Source organism: Bos indicus, chromosome 19, assembly GCF_029378745.1.
Source record: "Bos indicus isolate NIAB-ARS_2022 breed Sahiwal x Tharparkar chromosome 19, NIAB-ARS_B.indTharparkar_mat_pri_1.0, whole genome shotgun sequence".
NCBI lineage: Eukaryota > Metazoa > Chordata > Mammalia > Artiodactyla > Bovidae > Bos > Bos indicus.
The window spans coordinates 26,543,161-26,567,749 of NC_091778.1; the positions used below are offsets into that span (position 1 = coordinate 26,543,161).

Here is a 24,589-nt window from a genome sequence, read left to right on the forward strand (position 1 = left end):
GGCAGCCATTATTCTTTCAAAATGGACTCAGAGCCTAATATACTTCTTCAGATGTTATCTCAGCCTTTGTCCTCAAAGTTGGGGTCAGGACCAGCAGTATCACATCACCTGAGAGCCTGTTGGAAACACAGACTCTCAGGCCTCCCTCAGGCCAGCCGCATCAGAGTCTACGTTTAACAAGATCCCCTGGGATCTTGTATGAAAATTAGAACGGCACTGTGGTTTTATAGTCATTCAATTTCCCTTCGCCTGGGGTGGTAAATAAATATGCACAATAGGATATTTTCTTGCTTTTGATTTTAATTTTCAATTTTATTTCTAAATAGTGTTTCTACCACCCAGTTAGCAGACAAGGTAGAGAAGGCAGTTCTGGAGCGTTTGAAGCCTCTCCTGGCCAAGGCCCAGGTAATCTAGTTCATCCCATATGCTTGCCTTTTGGAAGCTCTCAAATAAAAAGTGTTGCCCCAGAGGTCACACTGACCCTTTGCGGGGCTGTGTGTCTGTCCAGCAGTCAGCAGCTGCACTGCTGCTTGTGTGTCGTGGTGTGGGCACAGTGCTGCCAGGGCCCCTTTCGGGCACCCACACTACTGATGTGTCTTCCTTTGTGGATGAGGGTTCAAGATGGGGAGGAGAGAGAAAGTACCACTTTTGCGAAAGGTGAGATTTTCATTTAGGGAATGAGTTTCGATTGCAATTTATGTTCCTAATCAAATAAAGCTATTGTTGGCATTAGTGTTCAGTTCACTGCTTCCACTCTTAATTTTGTGCTTTTTCACCTCAGTGATCTGGAATGATTTGCTGTATTTTTTCCAGAGGAGAGAAATGTGAGGACAGCTTCTGTGCACAAATTAGTGCTTTTTTCGAGATGAAATTGTATAGAGCATCACCAGTAGGTTTTGCCATCTTCCTCTGAGTAGTGAGCTGAATGCTATGGCCAGACCCTGTAAATCCATCCTGTAAATAGGAATGCTCTTGTTCGTGTGATTAGATGAAGCCATGGAAGAGCACTAGAATCTTAAATGGAGTGAACAACATTCTGGGTCTCTTGAGTAGGGCACTGAACTTCTCTATCTCTTGGTCTGAGACATGTTAAATCATTTTTAGAGTCAATGAAAATCTCAGAAGTATAGAACTGGGAGGGTTCATAGAGGCCAAACCATTCAACCTCCTTATTTTGTCAATGAGGAAACTGGAACAGAGAAGTTGAGTAATTTGCACAAAAACACACAGCTACTCTGATAACAGTTTCAAAATTGAGGGAAGAAAAGGGGCAGAAAGCCAAGACCAGCACATGGCATTTATTTTCATGAAGACAGAGTGCTTAAATTTCCACAGAAAGCCTAATATAGCTAAAACTGATGAACAGTTCCACACAGAAGTTATTCTGGGAGCAGAATTCATTTGTACTAATATGGGTTGTAAATTTTCATAATTCATGAGTGTGCTTGTCTGTTTTAATAGAGAGTCAATTCTTCTCTGGAAGTAGATACTCATTTGAAGGATCAGCCATCAGAAATTGCAACAACAGCCCAGCCTGCAGAGGAGGTGCGTGTGGTGGGGCTGGCATTCTGGACTGACACTGGGATTATTACATGATGATATCCTCGGGTATAAGGAAAAATGACACATAGATGACCCTACAGACACTAGACTGCCCCACTCCCAAGGGTGGAGGTTTTTCACATCTGGCATGTTAATGCTACAGTGTATCTTTAGCATTATGACTTCCATGAGCCTTGTGAACAGCTCACAGAAAGCTCTTGAGCCACAGGTTTTTGTCAGCGGCTCTTTGCTTTCCTTCCAATGACAGAGCGTGGGTAGACTGCATGAGCCTGAATGTTGATGGCCCTCGGCAGAACAATGACTGCCCTCATTTCCTCTCGTTCAGCCTACTTTTGCTCATTACTGGCCTAATTTCCTTTATACTGAGGGCCTAACGTGTATTGTTAGGCAAGCATGTTTTGAGTGCCTAGTAATGACCAGTATCTGGCCTGGCAGAGACTAAAGGTGGCCCAGGAACAAATGACAGCATTTGAGAGAAATGAAAGCATGGCATGTGGTTGTCTGCCCCTGTGCTCTTCCTCTGGACGTGTGTTCCCCATTTGTGGGAATGTTGTCCTCCCTGCCCTTCCACCTCGGCGTAGGGACAGGAAGGTGCAGGCTGCCTCGGGCGGCTGTTCGTGGAGGGCGGAGAGAAGTTACTGCTTTCTGTGTTCAGAGCAAGTGAAGGGCCGAGCAAGGGCCGAGCTCAGAGTGAGAAGGAAATTGGATGCAGCTCCAGCAGCCCAACGACCTGAGCAACAGGAAGATGGTCGGTCCCAAGGATATATCCCAGTTCTAATTATTAAGCAATAGTTCAGCTTTGGCATATTTCTGTAATTTTTGCAGTTGTAATTTTATTGTACCAGTATTTTAGGACAGAATCTCATGGGAGGTAAGGCATCTGAGACTGGAAGCTGAAACCCTGCATATGGCTTTGTAGACCAAGTGCATGATGGCTGTGTCTTTTGTACTGCAGAGCCACCAGTGATGCCTTTTTCCCTAGAAAAGTAATGAGACTCACCTCTCATCTAGGGAGGCAACTCGTGGTATTTTCATAGGAAAGAGAAATGAAGTGGTCATAAATGCTGTCAGTGAAGTAGGCATGTTTGAGTATTACTAGAAATGATCAGCTTTGTACATGAGAACCATGCATGATATAGGCATTAAATGGGCCTTAATACAATTTCTTAAAAAGGAAAAGTAACTCTGTCCAGTATTTACCATTCTCAGCTGCTGTTAAACTTTAGCATCACCATACAAGAGTTTCCCTGGCAGCACCATTGAGGGTCAGTGTTTATAAATAACTGAATAGAAGCAAACTTGTTGAAGTTGGCATGATGAAGTTAAAAAAGAGATATTTTGCTGTGTTAACTTATAAAAGAGCTGTGGGACCTTGATCCCAGATACCCAGAATTCTCATCTCTCAAAGGGAGGAGACGTTTGCTGCACTTTGCAAATCAGCTGTAGCTCTCAGTAGATTTGCTTGCAGACAGGATGATCCCTGGTGTCAGGAAATAGATTTTGGGAGGGTGCCATCATGGCATATTTGTCTCCTGCTGCTACTATTGTCATTAACTGAACTTGCGCATGAAATACATTTTTCCGAAGTGTGTAAGGTTTTCTCTTAATTAAAAGCTGTACCTGGCTAAAAAGGCAAACAATTCAGGAAAAGTATCATGTAAAATCTCCCCACCAGTGGGTACCGTATGCTCATCTGTATCCAGCTTCTTTATATTTTGGTGATCTTTTTCATATCAGCTCATTGGGTCCTTCCTTATCTCACAGGATTCTTGATATTTGATTCTTAAGAATGAAAATAACAGATATATACATCTTAATTAGCTAGACCTGCATTATTGGTTTAGTTAACTCTAGATTTCTTGGTAATTTTATTGTACTGGCTATTCAGCTGATTTTTATTTCTTTAACTTTGGTCAAGGTTGAACATTTCTTTGTTGGTCATTAATGTATTTTCTTCTGTAAACTGTTAAAAGGTTTTAAAAATTACTATGGCGGTAACCATTCTTCGTGCCAATCACTGTTTTTTAAGTGTTCCAGTGTACAAGTGCGCATATAATCCTTATAACTCTGAAATGTAGGGTTATTGTTTCTATATTACAAACCAGAGGATTGAGGCCCAGAGAGGTTAAGTATACTCGCCCCCACTTTGAGGCCTATCAGTGGCAGAACCAGGATTGGGTCCCAGAAATGTCTCCTTCCAGAGCCTGATACGATCATTTCCCCAGCAGACGTTCTTTGTTAAAAAGCTTCTTTCAGAGCAGATTATAGACACATATTAGAATCAACAGAAATACAACACATATAAAAATGTTTTGCAAGCCGTAAAGTGCTTTTTCAATGTAAAGGATACAAAGTCAAGAAAGGCTGGTGAAACTCTTCCAGGTTAGGGGTGCTGTGCTGTGCTTAGTCGCTCAGTCGTGTTTGACTCTTTGCAACCCCATGGGCTGTAGTCCACCAGGCTTCTCTGTCCATGGGGATTCTCCAGGCAAGAATACTGGAGTGGGTTGCCATGCCTTCCTCCAGGGGATCTTCCCAACCCAGAGATTGAACCCAGGCCTCCCGCATTACAGGCGGATTCTTTACTGTCTGAGCAACCAGGGAAGCCCCCAGGTTAGTGGTAGAAAGTCTCAAACAGACAAGAACCATCAACTGTGATGTTGTGAACAGACGTTTTTACAAAGCACTGAACTGAAAAAGAATAGTGTAGGTGTGTCCTCTGGAGAATATGACATGTGCTGGATGCTTAGTTGCTCAGTTATGTCCAACTCTTTGCCACCCCATGGACTATAGCTCGCCAGGCTCCTGTGTCCATGGGGATTCTCCAGGCAAAAATACTGGAGTGGGTTGCTATGCCCTCTAGGAGATCTTCCCGACCCAGGAATTGAACCGGGGTCTCCTGCATTGCAGGTGGATTCTTTACCAACCAAGCTACCAGGGAAGCCCCATGACATGTGCAGAGTTGGACACTCTTCTGAGTCTAGCACAAGGCAGATACTTGCTTTACCAGCTGGCAAAACAGGTAGTAACAATAATTTTCATGGAGATTAATGGTGTTACTCAGTTGATGCAACTACTGAAATGACTGTGGTAGAAACTGTCCTGACTGTCCTGATGTCTTGCTATCAATGTTTACTGACTTAGAAGAGGCTAGGTTTAGTGTAGAAATGCCTGTTGTATCATCGCACAGTTGGTGTGTATGAGTCTCATGCTGTCTTCATATTGCCTTTCCACCCCCTTTGCTTGTTTCGCAGGCTACAGCTGTTGATGGCGAATCCAGTAACATTCATCAGCTGGATGGTTTTTTGGAAAATACCACTCATGAGCACTGGCCCATGACTCACTCTAAGATCTGGGAGTCTGATGCCTTAGCCACCTTAGGGGACGGCAAGGACAGCCCGTACCTGGAGACGATGATGCTCCGAATGGAGGAAATGGAAGTAGGTTGCAGGTGGCAGCTCCAGTTGGCTGCTGGTGGCTGGCTTCTGTTGAGCACAGCTCCTCCTCATGGTTTTGTAGCTTAAAACATCAGAGTTACCTGGTCCTCAGTTTAAATCCCAGCTCGACTGTCAGCCAAGTGTGCAGCCTTCATAAAGTCACTTACCCTTTCTGATAAGTGGGGTGGTTTTGCTTTTTTTAATTTATTTTTTAATTGGAGGATAATTGGTTTACAGTGTTGTGTTGGTTTCTGCCATACAGCAACGTGAATCATAAGTATACATATGTCCTCTCCCTCCTGAACCTCCCTGCCACCCCCCACCCCACCCCGCCCCTCTCATCATCACGGAGCACTGGGTTGAGCTCCCTGTGTTGTGTAGCAGCTTCCCACTGGCTGTCTGTTTTATACTTGGTAGCGTATATATGTTAGTACTGCTCTCAAGTTGTCCCACCCTCTCCTTCCCCCGCTGTGTCCATTCCTGTCAGCACCATTTTTCTAGATTCCCTATAAATATATAAATGTGTGTTAATATATGATATTTGTTTTTCTCTTTCTGGCTTACTTCACTCTGTATAACAGGCTTTAGGTTCATCCCCCTCACTAGAACTGACTTAAATGCATTCCTTTTTATGGCTGAGTGATATTCCATTGTGTGTGTGTATATGTATATATATAAACACCACAATTTCTTTATCCATTCATCTGTCGATGGACATCTAGGTTGCTTCCATGTCCTGGCTATTGCAAATAGTGCTGCAATGAACACTGGAGTACATGTGTCTTTTTTAATTAAGTGAGGGTGTTTTTAAGGACAAAATGAGGTATGAGGTGTCTGTATACTACCTGACACATAACTCATCATTGATATGTGATACCAAAAACGCTGGACCAGAGCCCAGTCCTACAAATGGAACCAACAACGTCTTCGTCCCTCAGCTTATAACTGCTGCCCAGTTGCCTCTTCTGCTCTCCTCCCATTGGATCCTGGCAAACCACAGATAGCTTTACCTTTCTTAATTCCTGTGACACTGCTTTAGAATGCTCGTAGAGAATTCTAGACCTCAGACATTATGCAAACCAAGCCCTGGATGGTTCTGAGGAGGAAATTTAGATACAGTAAGGGAGTGAGTGACGTGGCCAAGGCTACCCAAAAATTTCCACCAGAGCGGAGCTGAGAATCCGGGTCCCTGACTCCTAGCTCAGAATTTTCATTTTAACTCCACCTGGATGAAATCTCATTTTGGCTTTGCTGCTAAACCAAAAACATAGGGAAGACAACATTTAGTTGGTTTTTGACAATTTAAAAATGTGTAGTTTATCCTAGTCTTGTAACTGATTTCCCCTTCTTGGGGGTAACTGTCTAGACCTGAAGTATCCCAAATGGTAGTCTGTAGCCACACACATGGCTGTTTACATACACGGCTATTTACACACATGGCCATTTAATGTAAACCAGTTAAAATTAAATACATCACTACGTTACCAGTGGTCAATAGTTAGTGGCTAGTACATTGGACAGGGCAAAAATAGAACATTTCCATCATCAATTCAGATTCTAGTGGGCAGTTCTGGTCCAGATTAGATTAATTAGTATAGATTAATTGCCTCATTTTATTTTACACTTCCCCTCATGAGCTAACCACTTCCTGGCCTGGGAGGTGCCTGTTTGCTGGCGAAGTGTCTGTATCAAATGTCTGCTGGACTGTTACAACCTTCCTAGTCTCTGGTTTGTAACGAACTAATTTTTTTCTGCATAAATTAATCTTTTTTTTTTTTTTTAAGAAATACCAGGAGACAGTTCGCCAAAGATATAATAAAATTGTATATACCGATCCTCATTTTTGGATGCAGGAAGAAAAAAACGGTGAGTGTTCCCCCACTTTTCCCTCTACATTGTACTGTGAAAAATTTCACACATACAGAAAAGTTGAAAAAAATTGTACAGTGGATACTCATATGTACATCTTCTAGATTCTACAATTAAAATCTTGCTACATTTGCTTTATCATATATCTCCTTAGCCTCTCAGGCTTCCCAGGTGGCTCAGTGGTAAAGAATCCACGTGCCAATGCAGGAGACACAAGAGATGCAGTTTTGAACCCTGGGTTGGGAAGATCCCCTGGAGGAGGGCATGGAACCCATTCAGTATTCTTCCCTGGGAAATCCCATGGACAGAGGAGCCAGGTGGGCTACAGTCCATGGGGTTGCAAAGAGTTGGAGATGGCTGAGCACACATGAGCACCCATCAATTCGTGTTATTTTTGGGTGCATTTTAGAGTAAGTTGCAGATATCAGTATATCTTACCCGAAACGTTTCAACCTGTGTATCAGCAACTGGAGCTTCATATTTACTTAGGGTTCTTTTTCCTTTTGAGATAAAATTTACATCTAATGAAATATGCAGATCTTAACTGTGTTATTTGATGAGCTTTGACAAATGGGTGCATCTTTGTTACCCGTACTCCTTCCATCGCCCTGTGCTCCTTCCCAGTCAGTGTCCCCCTACCCAGCCAACCACTGTGCTTTTTAACTTTAGATTAATTTTGCCTATTCTGGAATTTCATATAAGTGGAATCATACACATATTTAACCTTTTGTCTTTGATTTAGCATGATGTCTTATAATTTATCTATTGCTCATTTCCTGTTGCTAGGGTAACAAGCTTAAGTTAGTAACAAGTTATAGCACAAATGTAGTGGTTTTAAAATAAATTTATTCTCAAATGAATTCCTGGAGGTCTGAAGTCTGAATGTCTCAAAGGGCTAAAAGCAAGGGATTGGCAGGGCTGGTGCCTTCTTCCAGCCTCTGAGGCTGCCTGCGTTCTTGGCTTGTGGCTGTACTGCTCCAGACTGCTTCTGCCTTCACATTGCCTTCTCCTCCCGAGTCACGTCTTCCTCTGCTTGCCTCTTACAGTGACTTGTTGGTTACCTTTAGGGCCCATCCCAGTGATCCAGGTTACTTTCCCCATCTCAGGATCCTTAAAGTCTCTCCTGCTATGTTAGAGACATTCCCAGGTTTCCGGCGTCAGAATCTGGACATCCTGGGGAGCCACTGTTCAGCCTGCCCACTTTGTGTCAGCGTCCGTTCCTTTTTATTGCTGAGCGGTATTCCTTTGTGCACAGGGACCACATCTAGTTTAGCCATTTGCCTGGAGATCTGCATTTGATTGTTTCTAATTTGGGTCTATTAGAAATCTGCTGAGTGTATTCATGTGTAATCTTTTTATGGACATAGGTTTTCATTTCTCTTGGATAAAAACCTGAGTAGATTTGCCAGATTATGGGCTAGGCACATGTCTAACTTTATAAAAAACTGTCAAACATTTCCCCAAAGTGACTGTACCATTTTACACTCCCTGCATTGAGTTCCTATTGCTATAGATCCTTGCCAACATTTGAATTGTCAAAGTCTTTTTCATTATAACCATTCTGGTGGACCTGTAGCAATATGTCTTTGTGGCTTTAATTTCATTTCTTTGGTAAATAATGAAGTTTAGAACATTTTCAGGTAATTATTAGTCATTTGCATATCTTTCTTTATGAAGTGTCCAAGTCTTTTTTTTACATTAAAAAAAATTGGATTGACTTTTTATGTTTGAGTTATAGGAATTCTTCATGCATTTGGGTGTGAATTCTTTGCCATATATATACTATTTTCAAAACAGCTCTATTGAGATATAATTCACATACCATAAAATTCATCCTTTTAAAGTCGAGTCGTTTTTAGTATATTTACAGAATGTTGCAAATGTCATTGCTGTCTAATTCCAGAACATTTTCATCACCCTGACAAGAATCCCAGCTACCATTAGCAATCACTTCTCATTCTCCCCCATCTCTTCCCAGCAGCCACTAATCTGCTCGGGTGAATGTTTGCAAATGTTTTCCCCCATCTGTAGCTCACGTATGTATTTTCTAAAATGTGTTTTGTTACGAGGAAACATTTTAAATTTTGATAAAGTCTAAGCTATCCAATGTTTCTTGTATAGATTTTGCTTTCTTTGATCTCATAAACCTTTGCCTATTCCCAAGTTGAGAAGAGAAGCTCTTGTTTTCTTCTAGAAGCTTTATGGTTTTGGCTTGTATGTATAGGCCTGTGATCCATCTTGAATAAAACTTGCCTCTGGTTTGAGGTAGAGGTTGAGGTTCATTTTTCCTTCTGCTAATGGATATTCATTTGTTCTTACACTATTTGTTGAAAAGACTTTCAGTTTTCTCTTCCACTTTTAAAAATTCATACATATGCCTTTTGGCTGCAGTTGCTAGGCCAGTGTCGCAATTTGGGCTGGGGTGTGTTGCTCAAGTTCTCTTTGACTCATGCTTATCAGTTAGTACTTTACTCAACGAAAGAAGGAAAATAAAATGTGGTTAAACATTACCTCTAAAGGATTTTTGGTACTGTGAGTATTAAGAGAAGGAAAGGAAGTTGTGGGTATAGAAGATTCATAATAGCAGCATATGTACATACACTTCTTTAAAAGAGTATGAGTTTTGGGTATTGTCTTAGGTAAAATGTTCTCTGTGTCACATTTTGACTGAAAAATGAGCCATGTAAACACAATAGAGATTCATTCCTTTCAGTTTGGGTAATTGTTTTTAAAGTGTACCACTTTATAGTTTTATGTATTTATGGCTGTGCTGGCTCTTTGGTGCTGCGTGGGTGGCAAGCAGGGGCCACTCTCTGGTTGTGGGCAAACTTCTCTCATGTGGTGACTTCTCTAGACGCAAAGCACGGGGCCCTCAGGCATGCCGGCTTTGGTAGTTGCAGCGTGTGGACTCAGTGGTTGAGGTTCTCAGACTCTAGAGCGCAGGCCCAGTAGTTGTGGCGTACCGGCTTAGTTGCTCCACGGCATGTGGAATCTTCCCGGATCAGGGATCGAACCTGTGTCTCCTACACTGGCAGGTGTATTCTTTACCACTGAGCCACCAGGGAAGTCCCAGTGCTGGTAATCTTTCAAGCTCCATTCTTTGTTCGTCTCATTCTCTCTCTCTCTCCCCTAGCCCTACTCTAGCTTCTGTGTTTGTCCTCACATGACAGGTGAACCATTCTTCCAGGCCCGCTTTATGTTCGCTTCTTCCTGTGAACTCCCATAGACTTCTGCTGTGTCCTACCCTGTTAGAGATGTTTGTGGAGGGTCTTTGCTGCTGCTGCTGCTAAGTCGCATCAGTCGTGTCTGACATTGTGCGACCCCATAGACGGCAGCCCACCAGGCTCCCCCGTCCCTGGGACCCTCCAGGCAAGAACACTGGAGTGGGTTGCCATTTCCTTCTCCAGTGCACAAAAGTGAAAAGTGAAAGTGAAGTCGCTCAGTCGTGTCTGACTCTTCGCAACCCATGGACTGCAGCCCACCGGGCTCCTCCCTCCATGAGATTTCCCAGGCAAGAGTACTGGAGTGGGTTGCTATTGCCTTCTCCGGGAGGGTCTTTATGTCTCCCAAATAAGCCAGAGAGGTTTATCATATTAAGTAGTATCCCAGCTGCACCTAGCAGGGGCATGACCCAGGGAGGAGCCTTCTCATCATTGCCTGGTGAATTACTGGGCATCTTTCGGTTTGGAAGCAGAGGAAAGGGGAGTGCTGAAGGGCAACTGTTTCACTGTTGGTTTGGCCATTGGCCACAGTCAGGTTGCATCGTGCAGAAGATAGCCTTACCAAGGACTCAGTGTTCTCTTTTTCAAGGACAATTTAAATTATTAGTCACTATCTCTGACTCTGCTGGAGTCTAGGTATGCATTTCAAAGGAGCTTTGTAGAACACTAAGAACTGAAACAAATTTGTGGATACTTTAAATCCAGAATCATGAAATCCTCATAAGAACCCTCTGTCTTTAATTATTCTGATTGTATGTTTAATTGCATCACAAAAACCAAATTTAAAGTGATTTGTGAATTGTGCAGTGTCGAATCTGTATCTCTTATTCTGTCTTTTCTGAAGTCAATTAAAAATCGATTGTACTTTCAGTAATATTTTTATAAAAACTGACTTATGCAGTATTTCTTTTTATTAATATTTTTAAAAATTTTTTGAAAATTAAAAAAAAAAATTTGGCCACTATTGCATGGCATGTGAGATCTTGGTTTCCCAACCAGGGATCGAACCCACACCCCCTGCATTGGAAGTGTGGAGTCTTAACCTCTGGATTCTTAACCTCTAGATCACCAGGGAAAGACCTATACTGTATTCCTGTGTGTTAAAAATCATAAACAAAGAAATACATGAGTCAGAGAAAGGTGTTTGACTTATACATGCTCTTTACCTAAGAGAAGGGCAATTTTCTTTTTACATCTGAAATGTGTTTAAAAATATAAATAATCCGAAACTCCAAAGAGCTGTCAAGCCTGCCCCAATGTATAGTTAATAAGTTAATGTTTTGACTGTCATCATGCAGATTTTCCCAGCGAAGCTGAGACAAATTGTCAGCTAATCAAGTGTTCAGGTGTGAGTGTTTTTTTTTCCCCTTCTCCAGTAATCAGATAATTTAAAGGTTAAAAACAAACCCAACTGCTCAAGACTCCTTGAATGGGGAGTGGATCCTAATGGAACCTGGCTTTGCACAGGCCTTTTCAAGGAGTCTACCTCAGAGCTGACAGAAGCTTTGAAACAAGTTCCTTGTTTTTTAAAACTAACTTCTCATTGGTTTGTTTCTTGCTGACTTTTGAATTCACCTTTTCAGGTAGAACAAAGGCATTGTGTGCCTTTTGCACTGCCAGCTCAACCCTTCCGCTTAAGAGACATGCCTGTGCATTTCCTCACAGGTTACTGGCCAGTAGGACAGCTCTGATGTCTACTCCAGCATTTCTTTACATATAGTCATTTTATACCTCTCCTTTTCTAGACCACAAATTTCCAGCGGTGAGTGAAAGGCCTCTTTCTCCTCATCCAATCAGGATCACAAAGACAGCAGCTCGAAAAGACCCAGATGTGAACATCGTGTTAGAAGGGCCCTGCAATGGCGCGTAAGTGGTCACGAGCCTGTCTGATTTCATTTGTAGTTGGTTACCTTTGACCTTGTTAGATTTTGCTTTCCTTTGATAACCACAAGACAGAGAGAGATTCTTCTCTTGACCAAGATCTTGCCAAACTCCAAGATGGCCCAGCAAAGCAGTGTGTTCATAAGATGGGCACTGAGTGTGTTGCATCTTAAGGAGCCTTTAGTAACAGCTGAATTTTATGATTGAAAGCATCACAGTGGCACAGGTGACTTGTGCAGGTCATTACGGCAAGATTTGCTTTAAGAATTCTTTTGTCCAGATGTTGCTCCCATGAGGATGGTTGGTTCATGTAAAGGAGAAACAGTGAGTGGTGATGTTGGGTTTGGTGCAGCGTGAGGAAGGGAAATGAAGGTCAGCCTTTGGTTGTCTAACCATCAGGATGCATTAACAGTTTACTTTCACTTGCAGATGATTTTGAATGCTCTCATCATTTTTATTTGCTCTCAGTTCCCTGGATGAAAGTGTGGTTACAGAGGAGGGATCGGAGAAAAGAGAAGCTCCCCTTCCCTCCCTTTTAGAAGATGCTCAACAGACTGAAGGCCGAGCTGCCCTCTTCGTCCCGCCGGCCATGCGTCGTAGCATCGGTGACTACTGCCACCGTTTCGAGCACTACTTGCGGGTGATCGCGCACGAGGCCGTGGGCTCCTTCAACCCATGGCTCATAGCTGAAAGGTCAGTAGGAGGGCGTGTGCTCTCTTGGGGAACAGGCTGCCATGTGTTAACTTGACTGCAGAAAGGCCTGGCCAAGGTCTCAGGCCGAGCTTTTGGGCCCTGGAGTTCCAGTGGCTGCTCTGGGGCTGAGGAACAAGCTTTCTCTGCCAAGTGCCTTTCTTCAGGGAGAGGAGATGGGAAAACAGCATGGCTGATGCCATCCCAAGGAGCATACTGCAGCCTTCTGCCAGAAGTAGAAACTTCGTTCAGAGCAGGCTTCCTGTTGGTGTTAGTGAGGTCAGCATCATCAGAGAACGTGAATTATGACTGGGCAGGAAGCAGTTACGATCTTGAAATCTTCATGGTCAGGTCAGACTTGCACCAGGACAGCAGGTCTATAGACTTCACACTTGACCTTCTTTTGGCTGTTGCCTCCCCTGAGAAAGGGGAGTTCTATGGGACTCAACCAGAAATCAGTCCCACTGCTGCTAGGCATTTGAAGAATGGGCAGCCTTCTTTCATGTAAATATTCAATTGAGAGATGTGTGCAGATTCATTCTTTAGAAATAGTGCTCAAATTTAAAGTCCTTATGAGTATCATTTTATTATTATACGAGCAGATAATTTTCATCAGTGAACCTAGAGTATACTGTTATGACATCTTTCTTGAACAGGTTTCACACATGTTCCAGGAGTTAATAATTGCCTCTTTTTAAGTTGCTTATTTTTTTAATATATTATTCAAGTTCTTCACACTCTAGCCAACACCTCTCAACATAATTTTCCTCATGATTCGATGTGTTGGTTAATCTCACCTCTACCCCCACTCTTTCTCCTGAGACTCTCTTTCCTTCTGTCCCAGCCTGGCCCAAGCACTCTCTAGATCTGCGGTGTGGCTCTTGTCCTGCCACGTGTCTTCATCACCACCCTGGCATGAGGTTCTCCCTCCCGTGTTAGGGTCTTTGTGTTCTCTTCCCACGTGTCTTCCTCCTTCCTGGTTTACTCCCTTACTTTGATGGAGCCTATCCTGCTTTGTGTATCACAGGACAGTTCCTGAGACTTATATGTTTGAAAGTGTCTTATCTTCATACTTGACTGATGATTTGGTTGAGTTTTAAATTCCTGGTTAATTTTTCCCAAAGAATATGCCTCCCTTCCTTTGTGGGGGTGAAGGAGGGATTGTCACGTAGCTGCCACGAGCAGGGGTGGAGACCCATCAATCTACCAGCTCATCCTGCAGTCTCAATCTGCATTCTCATCCCCTACCCAATAATACTTCTTTCCACTTTCATGGTTCCTGGTTCTCTTACTTCCAGAGACTTTGTAATGTTCTGTGAGACAGATCAGCTTGCTTTTCCTTGTTGTCTTTCTCTATGCACCCTAAGGTTTCTGCTTCCTCTGCATTTCCTCTGAACTGCTGAGTCGTTTTGATTACCTGTCTCATCTACTTTTGTCTTTTTCTTCATGTAGTTTCATGTGTTCATTTATCTCCTGAGATTTGGGTGGGATCAGAGATAATCACATGTCCACTCCCTTAAGTCAAACCTGAAGTCCTAAGACTTCTCATAATGTACGTACCCTTTGAAGCATATGAAGACCCTTTGTTCTGGTTGAGATGCCACGTGTATTTCCTAGGGAGGAGAGTACAGTGAACTTGACTTGCTTCCGTGCATTAACCTGCAGCCCTGTAGTATGCCCACTGGTTTGCACAGAGCCTGTCTGGATTGATTAGGCTAACTGGCATCTTGGGAAATTTAAAATAAGTTAAAGAAGATAGACTGTTCCCTGTATGACATTCTTACCACTTGATTAGTGATACATTCTGTTATAGTTGTTTTGTAGATGTAGGAGGAAGCTCTCTCCCCCTGTGAGGACAAATACCCTAAGACGTAGAAGTTAGAGCTGTTAAAATATGCCTGAATTTCACAGATGTTCTCCTCTCTTGTCCCTGACCCTCAAGTGACGGCACGTCTAAATATTCTAGCTCTGCTTTTGATCTCTCTTGTTTCTTGTTTGGGTGTTCCAAAGATGAGAAGTGTATTGATCTAATCTGGAAGAAATATCCAAGGACAGTTGGCTTCATCTGATGCCTCTTGGGTGAGGGAGAAATCAGCTGAGTTTTTCCTCTTTATTTTATTGTCTCCATTCCTCCCTTCACCTGGAGAAAAGGACTATTCCAGTGATCAGAAGGGGCAGATAATATAAACTGGATGTAAATAAAAGCATGATTCTGAAAGGAAAGGTTTAAGGTGATGATGCTTTTAATGAAAGCAAACTCTTAAGGATTCCTGGTTGGAAAAACAAATCAGGAGACTTCTGGTTGAAAACAACAGACTGCACATATGATTTATCTCTACTCCTTGTAGCTCTGTCCCACTGTATGTCACTGAAAAACTGAATAAAAGGCATGAAACCAGAAATGACAGCAGATAAGAACCAGCAGGAAAATTTTGGAAGCCATGAAGCGGTTAGACAAATGGGCAGTGACTTACCAGACCAGAGAGAGCCAAGAACCGATGAGGGTAGAGCCAGGAATCAAGCTAATTTGTGCAGAAGAATCTTGGTAAGACTCAGGAAGGAGAAGCACTGGGGATGCATGCGTGCAAGGGAGTCAGAGCATAGGAGGCTTAACTGATTCTCATTCTTGAATAGAGCAGATCACTAAAAGATCCCAACATTTGCTGAAAACCATGAAAGCTACGGAGGCTAGAGTAACAGAAAACATTGGAATATCAGGATTTACAGAATGTGAGAAGAGGGGAAAAGGAGGAATGGAAAACGAACAAGGAAATACTATAAGAATCTCCAGAAGGTCATTAGTCTCTAGATTGAAAGGATTCACTAGTTGTTCACTGCGAGTGTGTGGGTGAATAAATGCATGAATAAATGAAACTGAACACCTCATGACATGTTGTTGTGCACAGGAGATGCGAGCATCCTCGTGTAAGGAGAAGGTGACGCACGGCTCCAGAGTTAGAACTGGGCACGTTCAAATAATCAGAACTGAGAAGGGTGTGTTGTCAGTAGCAGCCCTGCTACAGGATATAAGAGCATGCTTCCAAAGTTTACCCTGGAATTCTGTGCCCAGCTAACTTATCAAATAAAAGGGTAGAATAAAGGCAGTTTAAGGTATGCAAAGTGTCGAAAAATGCAGTTTCTCAGTAAGCTTCTAGAGGGTGTTTACCATCAGCAGGAGAAAGAGGAAGAGGAAGGCATGAAGAAAGAGGATTTGGGAAATTGGGAACTCTAACATGGAACTTCCAGGAAAACAGCAAAAGCTATTTTCAAGAGAATTTTTTTTTTTTTTTAAATTTAAATTTTGGCTGCACCACGCAGCATGTGGGATCTTTAGTTCCCCACGCAAGGATCAAACCTGAGCCCCCTACAGAGGAGGTGCAGAGTCTTAACCAAGACCACCAAGGAAGTCCCTCCAAGAGAATTTTTCGGTGAGCATAGAAAACTAGTCTAGAATAGGAGGACAGAGGGCTCTAGGAGGAATAATTTCCAGACAGGGAAGGCAGGGTAAGAAAGGTTAACAAGGAAGAAAACAGACACATGACCTAATGTGCCTTGGAGCTTGTATTGGGAGCACACGTTGAATGTGTGTTTCTCTCATAGTTTGGGCATGAATTCGTGATAGGAATATAGAAAGCAAAGCAAGGCGAGCATAAAAACAAAACAAAAAAAAGCACAAATAATCACTTCTGCTTCTAGTAAGGATGTACTTGGTAATTTGGACCGCCTCTCCCACTGAGGATCACTGTTAATAGAAAAGCTAGATCCAAAATAAAACATACATGCTTGAAGGCACCAGGAAGTTAACTAGGTAATAAGGAATAACTGGGCCAGGATCCTGGAGAAGACAGAGACCCAAGGAAGTTAGCCCTCGTCTGACCCTGGATTGTCGGTTCTGGGGGAAGGTGAATGGCACTTCCAGTGGTCTTTTCAGATCAAAGGATAGCGGTGGGAATTAAGGGCTTGCCGAGGGCTGACCTGACGCACTTTGCTCACTTCTGATGGGGACCCTGCAGGGTGGCACTCTGGAATAAGGGTGACCTGGATGCCGGCAGGCCCTCCCAGGACTCCACTTGGCTCCACTTCGTCTCACTTCTGAGACTGAGCTGAAGTCATTCTAGATTGTTGCCTCACAGCCACTGAGCAGAAGCAAACGTAACTTTTCTCAGAAGATTTATAACGCCATCTTAGGATTTAAATTATTCCTGCAGTTTTCAAACTTAGTATCTGATAAATGGTAAAAAAGCCTGGCCGTGGAGAGACATGACAATAACAAGAACAGACCCACGGCAGCTCCACACATTAGAGCCATCAGACTCAGATATTAAAATACCTGTGCATACTGTGTACAAAGAGGTAGAATTTTGGCAGAGAACTGGGAGTAAAACTAAATCCATGTGGACATTCAAGAACTGAAAAGTACAGTTTCTGAAATGAAAGTGAAAAGTGAAAGTGACGTGGCTCAGTCGTGTCTGACCGACCCCATGGACTGTAGCCTACCATGCTGCTCCGTCCATGGGATAAGCGACCCATCAAATGGGCTTAATAACAAATTAGACACATCAAAAGAAAAATTTAGAGCCTTTTGGCTCTCTGAGTAGCACCTATGGTGGTTAGCATGAGTAAGCATCTTACGAAAGGAGGTGAAAAGGGAGCCAAGAAGAAAGTGGTTGACCTATTTTCTAAGAAACATTGGTATAATGTGAGAGGACCAACTATGTTCAGTATAAGAAATATTGGGAAAACACTAGTCACGAGAACTCAACCCAAATCACATATGGTGGCCTCAAGGGTTGTGTTTTTGAAGTGAGCCTTGCTGATCTGTGACTGGTACAGTTGCATTTAGAAAATTCAAGCTAATTACTGTGGATGCTCAGGGCAAAAGCTGCCTGATTAATTTCCATGATATGATCTGACAAAAGGTGCTCCGTGGCCAAAAAATGGCAGACAGTGATTGAAGCTCGCGTTGATGTCAAGACTACCAACAGTCGTGTGCTTCATCTGTTCTGTGTGGGTTTTACTGAAAAAAGGCAACAAAGAGATTTGGAAGACCTCTTACGCCCAGCACCATCAGGTTCACCAAATCCACAAGATGGTAGAAACCATGACCCGAGAGCTGCAGACAGGCGACATGAAAGAGGCAGTCAGTAAGTTGATTCCAGACAGCATGGGAAAAGGTAGAAAAGCTTGCCAATCTATTTATCTGCTCCATGACATTATTGTTAGAAAAGTAAAAATGCTGAAGAAGCCTGAGTTTGAGTGGGGAAAACTCATGGAGCTGCATGTGAAGGTGGTCATTCTGCAAAAGCTAGAGACAGGTGCTAAAGTTGGACGAACTGATGGATACGAGCCACCAGTCCATGAATCTGCTTAAAATTCAGACTTTAATGGTGACAAAGTATCTTGTTTGGGGGTGGGGGGAGAAAAAAGTTAGAGACTTGGACATAGAATAGAAGAATATATCTGGAGTGAAGCACGTGCTGTGCTCAGTCGCCTCAGTTGTGTCCGACTCTTTGCAACCCTACGGACTGTAGCCCGCCAGGCTCCTCTGTCCATGGGATTCTCCAGGCAAGAAAACAAGTGGGTGCCATCTCCTTCTCCAGGGCATCTTCCCTACCGAGGGATCCAACCTGGGACTCTTATGCCTCCTGCATTTGCAGGTGGGTTCTTTACCACTAGTGCCACCTGGGAAGCCATGAGTGATGCATGGAGACACACAAAAAGGTGAAAATGAAGAGAGAGGATGAGCGGCATGGAGGATAAAGGTCAAGGTCTAATACACATGTGGCTGGGGTCACAGGAGAGGAAGGAGAGGGAATGGGTCAGAATGACATCCAGAGAGATCATGGCCGATAACTTCCCCAAAGTAACACTAGACGTCAAGCCACAGATTCAAGAAACTCTCAAAGTCCCAAGCAAGAAAAACAAAAGAAAATCCGTATGTAGCATATATCACAGTATTGTTGGAAAATGAAAGACCAAGAGAAAAAAAATCTTAAAAATCAGCCAGAAAAAGGACAAACAGTGGAGGCTGGATGCCCTGGTGTAAAGTTCCAAAAGAGAAAGCTGCCAGTCTGGATGTAAGCCCAGTGAAATGTACCTCAAGAAGGAAGGCAGGAAAGGTTCTAAACAAAGCCGCAAAAATTTATTACCAGTAGACCGTCACTATAGGAAATAGCGAAAGGGTATGTTTCAGGCAGAGCAAAAACAGTCACAGATGAAAAGTCAGAAATACAAGAAGCATGAATTAAGAAAAAGTCAATATGTAGGCAAGTGAATATTGACTGTATAAAACAATAAACTGATGTCTTATGGGGGTGTATGAATATATACTGAAGTACATGATAACAGTAGCATAGAAATTGGGAAGAGGATAAATATGCTTAGTGTCCTAAGGTTCTTGCATTATCTGGGAAACTGGTAAGAATATCAATTAATGTTAGACTTTAAGTCAAGGATGCTTATTGTAATCTAGAGTGGCCACTAAAAGAACAGTAAAATAGTGTATAATACCCAAATTAAAAGTGAAAAAGTAATTTAAACAATCACAGAATCCTAAAAAAGTTAAAAAGAGAGAACAAATAGACATAAAGAAAATACTTAGTATTTTAGTAGTAGAAATTCGGCTGTATCAGAATTAGGTTAATCAAAGAGCACTTTACACACCCATTAAAAGACTAAAGATGGTCAGATTAGCTGTCCCCCCTCAAAAAAAACAAAACCAGAAAACAGCTGGGACAGGAATGGGGTAGAAGGGAGAGGAAAAGGGGAGGGACACTTAGCTTCGTTTCCTCTTTTGTATACTTCGGAACTGTTAATGTTTCCTATACAACCCTCCAAATTCAACAAGGTTTGGAGGATGTTGAGCGACCCTAAATTGGAATACAGGAAGAAACTGACTGTATATCCAAGAAGTAGCCACACTAAAGGGATACATACAGATAAGAACTTGTCTAAGTCACTTTTGAATGTAGTATTTTGACTCTGTACCCTCTGGCTAAAGACAAAGACTGTAAACACATGTTAGATTCTAATAAGTAAGTTTCTTTTACCCAGCAGCATGGGTTAACAATTCTAAAATTACTTTCTCTGTATTTTAGTACTGATTGAGTAAGTATATTGTGAATAATGAGAGTCAGGTTTCAGGGGAAAGGCTAGAATGAATCCTCTGTTTTGAAGTGAGATTGGAGGTATTACGACTTACGGTTTTTGATAGATACAGAGAGAGACACGGGTGGTGCATCTGTGCACCTGTCTGTCTGAGCCTGTCTGCTGAGAGGACCTGGAAGCCGTGACACACTTAGCAACTGGCACACTTGGTACCCAGACTGTGGTTTCTGAAATACGCTTCTCCATGACAAGGCACCAGGGCTCCGTGGAGAATTGGCCAGTTCCAAGAATGGGGCTGGGAAAATGTAAGAACCTGAAACTTCATTTTGTTCCGGAACTGAAGTGTTCAAAGAATGATGGGGGCATCTCAAAAGGACGTGGGAGCTGACTTGAAGGGGCTCCTGCCGACCATTTGGGGGGACACTAAATATCATAATAAGTAATAAAGAAACAGATTACAAACTGTTGAATAAAATAAGAATCCATAAGATCAAGCTGATACGAATGAATGAATGGATACATAAATTCATAAATAAGTAATAGAGAAGGGAAGGCTCTTCCATATAGTAGCATGCCAACTATTGAACAGAGAAGGAATGATGAAATTAGAAAATCAGTGTTGGCAACCTTGTAATAATTGAATCAGCAAGTTTGATGAGAAGCAGAATATTTACATAGTCTCAAAGTATCTCCCTGCAACGTACGTATTAATTACAAAGGGGAGGTAGTAACTGCAGGGTAGAAACTTGGCAGACATCAGCATGACCAAGTGACAAAAATTAACCTCATTGTAACAAGACAGATAATGCACGAAGGGACACAACATCCCTTCTGGGCATTTGTTCCAGAAACATAGAACCTGAACCTGACCATGAGGAAGCGTCAGACAAATCCGCACTGAGACATTCTTAAAAACAAAGCTTCTACTCTTCAAAAAATATTAAGATCATAAAAGACAAAGGCTGAAGAACAATTCTAGATGAAACTAAAGACGTGTGACTGACCATCGACTACAACTCGCAATCCTCCATTGAATCCTGGACAATCTACAGAATCTTTTCTTTCAAAGGACATCTTTTGGACAGTTGGCAAAAACATTGAGAAGGTCTGTAGGTGAGATTGGATAATAGCATTGTGCTTGTGCTTAGTCACTCAGTCGTGTCCAACTCTATGACCCCATCAACAGTAGCCCACCAGGCTCTTCTGTCTGTGGGATTCTCCAGGCAAGAATACTGGAGTGGGTTGCCATTTCCTTCTCCAAGATAATAGTATTATGTGAGTGTTAATGTTAAGATTTTTATAATTGTATCAGGCTTATTTAAGAGAATGTTTTCGGAAAATGTATCCAGAAGTACCATGCACGTGTGTGTGTGTATGTGTGTGTAGAGAAACTTGCAATTTCCTGGCCCCTGTCCCATAGAGAAGGCCCCCATCCTTTCTTCTGTCAGGCAGTTGGTAAGCCGTGGGAAGTGGGCTGGGCCAGTTAGTTAGTGTCCAGCCGTCTCTGGCTTCAGCTGTCTCGAGGGTGAGGTCCATCCAGTAGGTGTTACAGGCCCCTACCTCAAGCCTGACTTTGGAGTCTAAGCACCACCTTCTTACTGTCTAAGGAAGCAAGGGCTCTCACCTTGTTTTTCTTCTTCCAAAATACTGTAGCTCTTCTTGGCCTTTTGAATTTCCATTTAAATCTTAGAAGTGGCTTGGTAAGTCCCTCAGCTGAGTGACAATGGCTCCCATACTTGGCTGTATGTACCTTTAGCTGTGTTGTTTGTCTTCCAGCTTTTCAGAAGAGCTGGTCGACGAAGCCCTGGGGGCTGTGGCCGCTGAACTGCAGGACATGTGTGAAGATTACGCAGAAGCCGTGTTCACCTCAGAATTCTTGGAACCTGCTACGTGATGGCTCTCCAAGGCGGGGCCCCTCATGTCACACTGACCAAGGGGCGGCACCCCTGCTTGGTTTTAGCCACAGGAAGGCTTTGTCCTCAGCTGTCCCTCCAGGACCAGAAGAGCTGCCCACCGGGAGGAAGGACGTGCCTCACTCTGATCCTCATTGTCAGAGCGAATGGTTCTGGTAGCTTATGACGGGATGTGTCCTGTTTATGAGTGCCCAGGAAACATGAATCAACGACAGTATAATATTTCCTGAATGTGTAGTTTTCCCATTGAAATACCATGGTCATTCTACTGGCTCAGTTTGATGATGAGCAGGTTCTGAAAGGTAATAGATTAAGTCTGCCTCACACAGGGATTCAAGTTGCTGCTGACCTGCCCTGATGCCAGCACAAGAGCAGTTACTTTCTGGTCCCATCACCTGGCTCATGTTCCCTGCTCTGACAGTTCCTACCAGGACACCTGTCCTGCTGGGTTACAGACTTTTGTCGAGCACAGGACTTGGTTATGCTGCCTAACCCTGCTCTGTTATTAAAACAGGAACCCAGCAGTTACCGCGTGTAACAGTAAACATATGCTCCTCTCATTCTCAGTTGCTAGGTGCTTCCTCACATTTTTAGTTCCTTAAGTCTTCTGTTGCTGTGAGTTGACGTATTCTGATACACAAAACTCTGAATTCAGAGGGTTTATGGACCTCAGGAGAGGCTGGCCTTCTCTGGGGTTTGGGCGGAGGTACGGGCTCACTCTCCTCTCTGCTGAGGTCACGAGTGTCTCGTGTCTCCTCACTGGAAGGGAGCCTGAGTGGGAGGACAGAGTAGATCCGGATGGCGTGAAGACGACAGGGTCTCCCCCAAGACAGGAAGAAACTTAGGAACCATGACAGCTTAGTCCTCGAGCATCTTATATGAGTCCTGTTTTTTCAGGAGGAGAGCCTCTTGTGCTTTCAGAAACTGAGTTCAGAAAAAGAAAAGGAACGTGTCTAAAATAAGGCCACTGCCTGGAAAAAGTTCCCCTCACTTTTTTTGCCTGAGGCCTTGGTGAAAGAAATGTAGAGAGCGAGTGACGTGAGACACACCCCACGGGATAATGTGAATCTTTTTATAGCGCATGCAGTGTTGTCATCTGGGGTTTGCCTCTGAAGTACAAGTATTTCAGGTGGTAATTTAAGCTGCTTGATCACACATACTTGTGCAAAATTGATTTTTGTTTAATGTTAATGTTTTCCTGCTTAATTTTATATAACCTCAGAATTTAAAAGGCCTCAAGGGAAATTATAGGTCTTTAATTTGAGGAATTACATAATGTACACTTGAATTGATAGAAGTGTCTGTTACTGATAATTTGTGTGGCAGTTTTTATTGTTGATTTTTAAATAAAGTTGATATTTTAAAGTAGCTACATGTTGGTTTAAAATAATTTACATATCCTTTTTCCCCCTCAGGCAAAGTGAAGTGGGATTTACGGGAACCACTGAGAATACTTTTATATTTAATATGAGTATAGTGGATTATTTGCCACCTCTCATTCACCCCCAGAAAGAAATACATGATAACGAAAGCTAACATTTATTGAGCACATACTATGTACCAGCCATAGGTCTAAATGCTTTCCCTGTATTAATATATTTAATCCTCATATCCTTGTGAGGTGGATACCATTATTATTCCCATTTTTAGATGAATCAAATGAGGCCCAGGATGGGGAGATAATCTGATCAAACAAGCTATGTTCAGCAACGCCATGGGCATGGGTTCGTTTACTTACTCTTGTAAAGATAGTTGTTGAAGTTTTGAGAGTTCACTTGAATGCATCCTCCTACATCTCCCTGTCTGCGCTCAGCGTGTGACGCCAACCCTCCAGACGCTGTGGTCTGGAGCAGTCCTTTGCTAAGTCCTGTCTGCTATAGGGTGGAGTCCAGACTCCTTTGCTTTGTTTGCAGATCTTTCCAGCATCTCTCCTACTCCCTGTCTCTGCTGCCTGGGGGTGAGGCTTACACCTGCTTCTGGGTCTGCTCACTACTCCACCACCCTGGCCCACAGCGAACCTCCTGAGCCAAAGCTTATTCTTTGAAGATGCAAAAATAACCACAAGAAATTAAAACTTTCATCTGAAAATGGAAGTTGAATCCTTCAAATATAAATTTTCCTGTGTACAGCCTTGCAATTATCCCAGACCTCTAGCATTTGTTCATGAGCAAAGGCTGGTCCTGTCTAGGTCATTCTCTAGTCCCCTCCAATTTTCTCCTGACCTGTCCAGGTGTTCTTTTCAGAAACAGAGAAGTGCATGAGTGTAGTATTCCTGGGTTACATAGGCTGTCCCAATGGACAGACATGCTGAAATTCCTGTGTTGCTCACCCTGATCTGTCCAGCTTCACAGCCCTGGCCACTGGGGGTCTCGCCTGTTAACGTGTTTGCCTGTTGTCTGTTCAGCTCCTTGAGGGCAAGGCCTCTGCCTAGCCGTGTAGTTGTCACCAAGTTGTGTCTGACTCTTGTCAGGCTCCTCTGTCCATTTCCTCTGAATTTCCCAGGCAAGAAGGCTGGAGTGGGTTGCCATTTCCTTCTCCAGGAGATCTTCTCAACCCAGGGATCAAACCCACATCAGCTGCATTGGCAGGTGGATTCTTTACCTCGGAACCTCCAGGGAAGCCTGGGAGCAGGTAGGTAGTGCTCTGTAAATTGTTTTGAGTTAAGGAAGGCATGCTTTTTCCTCAGGTTTTGGTTTGGGATGGGGGCTCTATCACATATCTCTGCTGTGTCCAGGAAAATCTTTGTTAACTCTTGGTGACCTGCTGTAGGATGCTGCCTGTGAGGAACTGTAGATCCTGAGTCTGAGGCATTTCGAGGGTTTCCTATAATCCCAGGAAATCCCAGTTTGGGCTGCAGCCTGACCCCAAGCGATCTCTATCAACTGGTCCATCAGGGCAGGTCTCACCCCGA

The 24,589-nt window shown here is 43.1% G+C and overlaps 1 protein-coding gene and 1 pseudogene across 6 annotated transcripts in view; both read left to right on the forward strand.

Annotated features, from left to right (window-relative positions):
• Positions 1 to 23,046, forward strand: part of KIAA0753 (KIAA0753 ortholog) — a 58,150-nt gene extending 35,104 nt beyond the window's left edge. For all 6 annotated transcript variants that reach the window (XM_070772876.1, XM_070772877.1, XM_070772875.1 and 3 more), the window contains 7 exons: positions 327 to 405; positions 1,462 to 1,545; positions 4,815 to 5,000; positions 6,782 to 6,863; positions 11,833 to 11,953; positions 12,437 to 12,661; positions 21,542 to 23,046. In XM_070772876.1, the coding sequence (XP_070628977.1) occupies positions 327 to 405; positions 1,462 to 1,545; positions 4,815 to 5,000; positions 6,782 to 6,863; positions 11,833 to 11,953; positions 12,437 to 12,661; positions 21,542 to 21,659 (895 nt within the window). In that variant the 3' untranslated portion in view covers positions 21,660 to 23,046. The remainder of the gene's footprint in view (positions 1 to 326; positions 406 to 1,461; positions 1,546 to 4,814; positions 5,001 to 6,781; positions 6,864 to 11,832; positions 11,954 to 12,436; positions 12,662 to 21,541) is intronic.
• On the forward strand, positions 12,668 to 21,533 carry LOC109573785 (small ribosomal subunit protein eS1-like; annotated as a pseudogene).
• Positions 23,047 to 24,589: the final 1,543 nt, after the last annotated feature.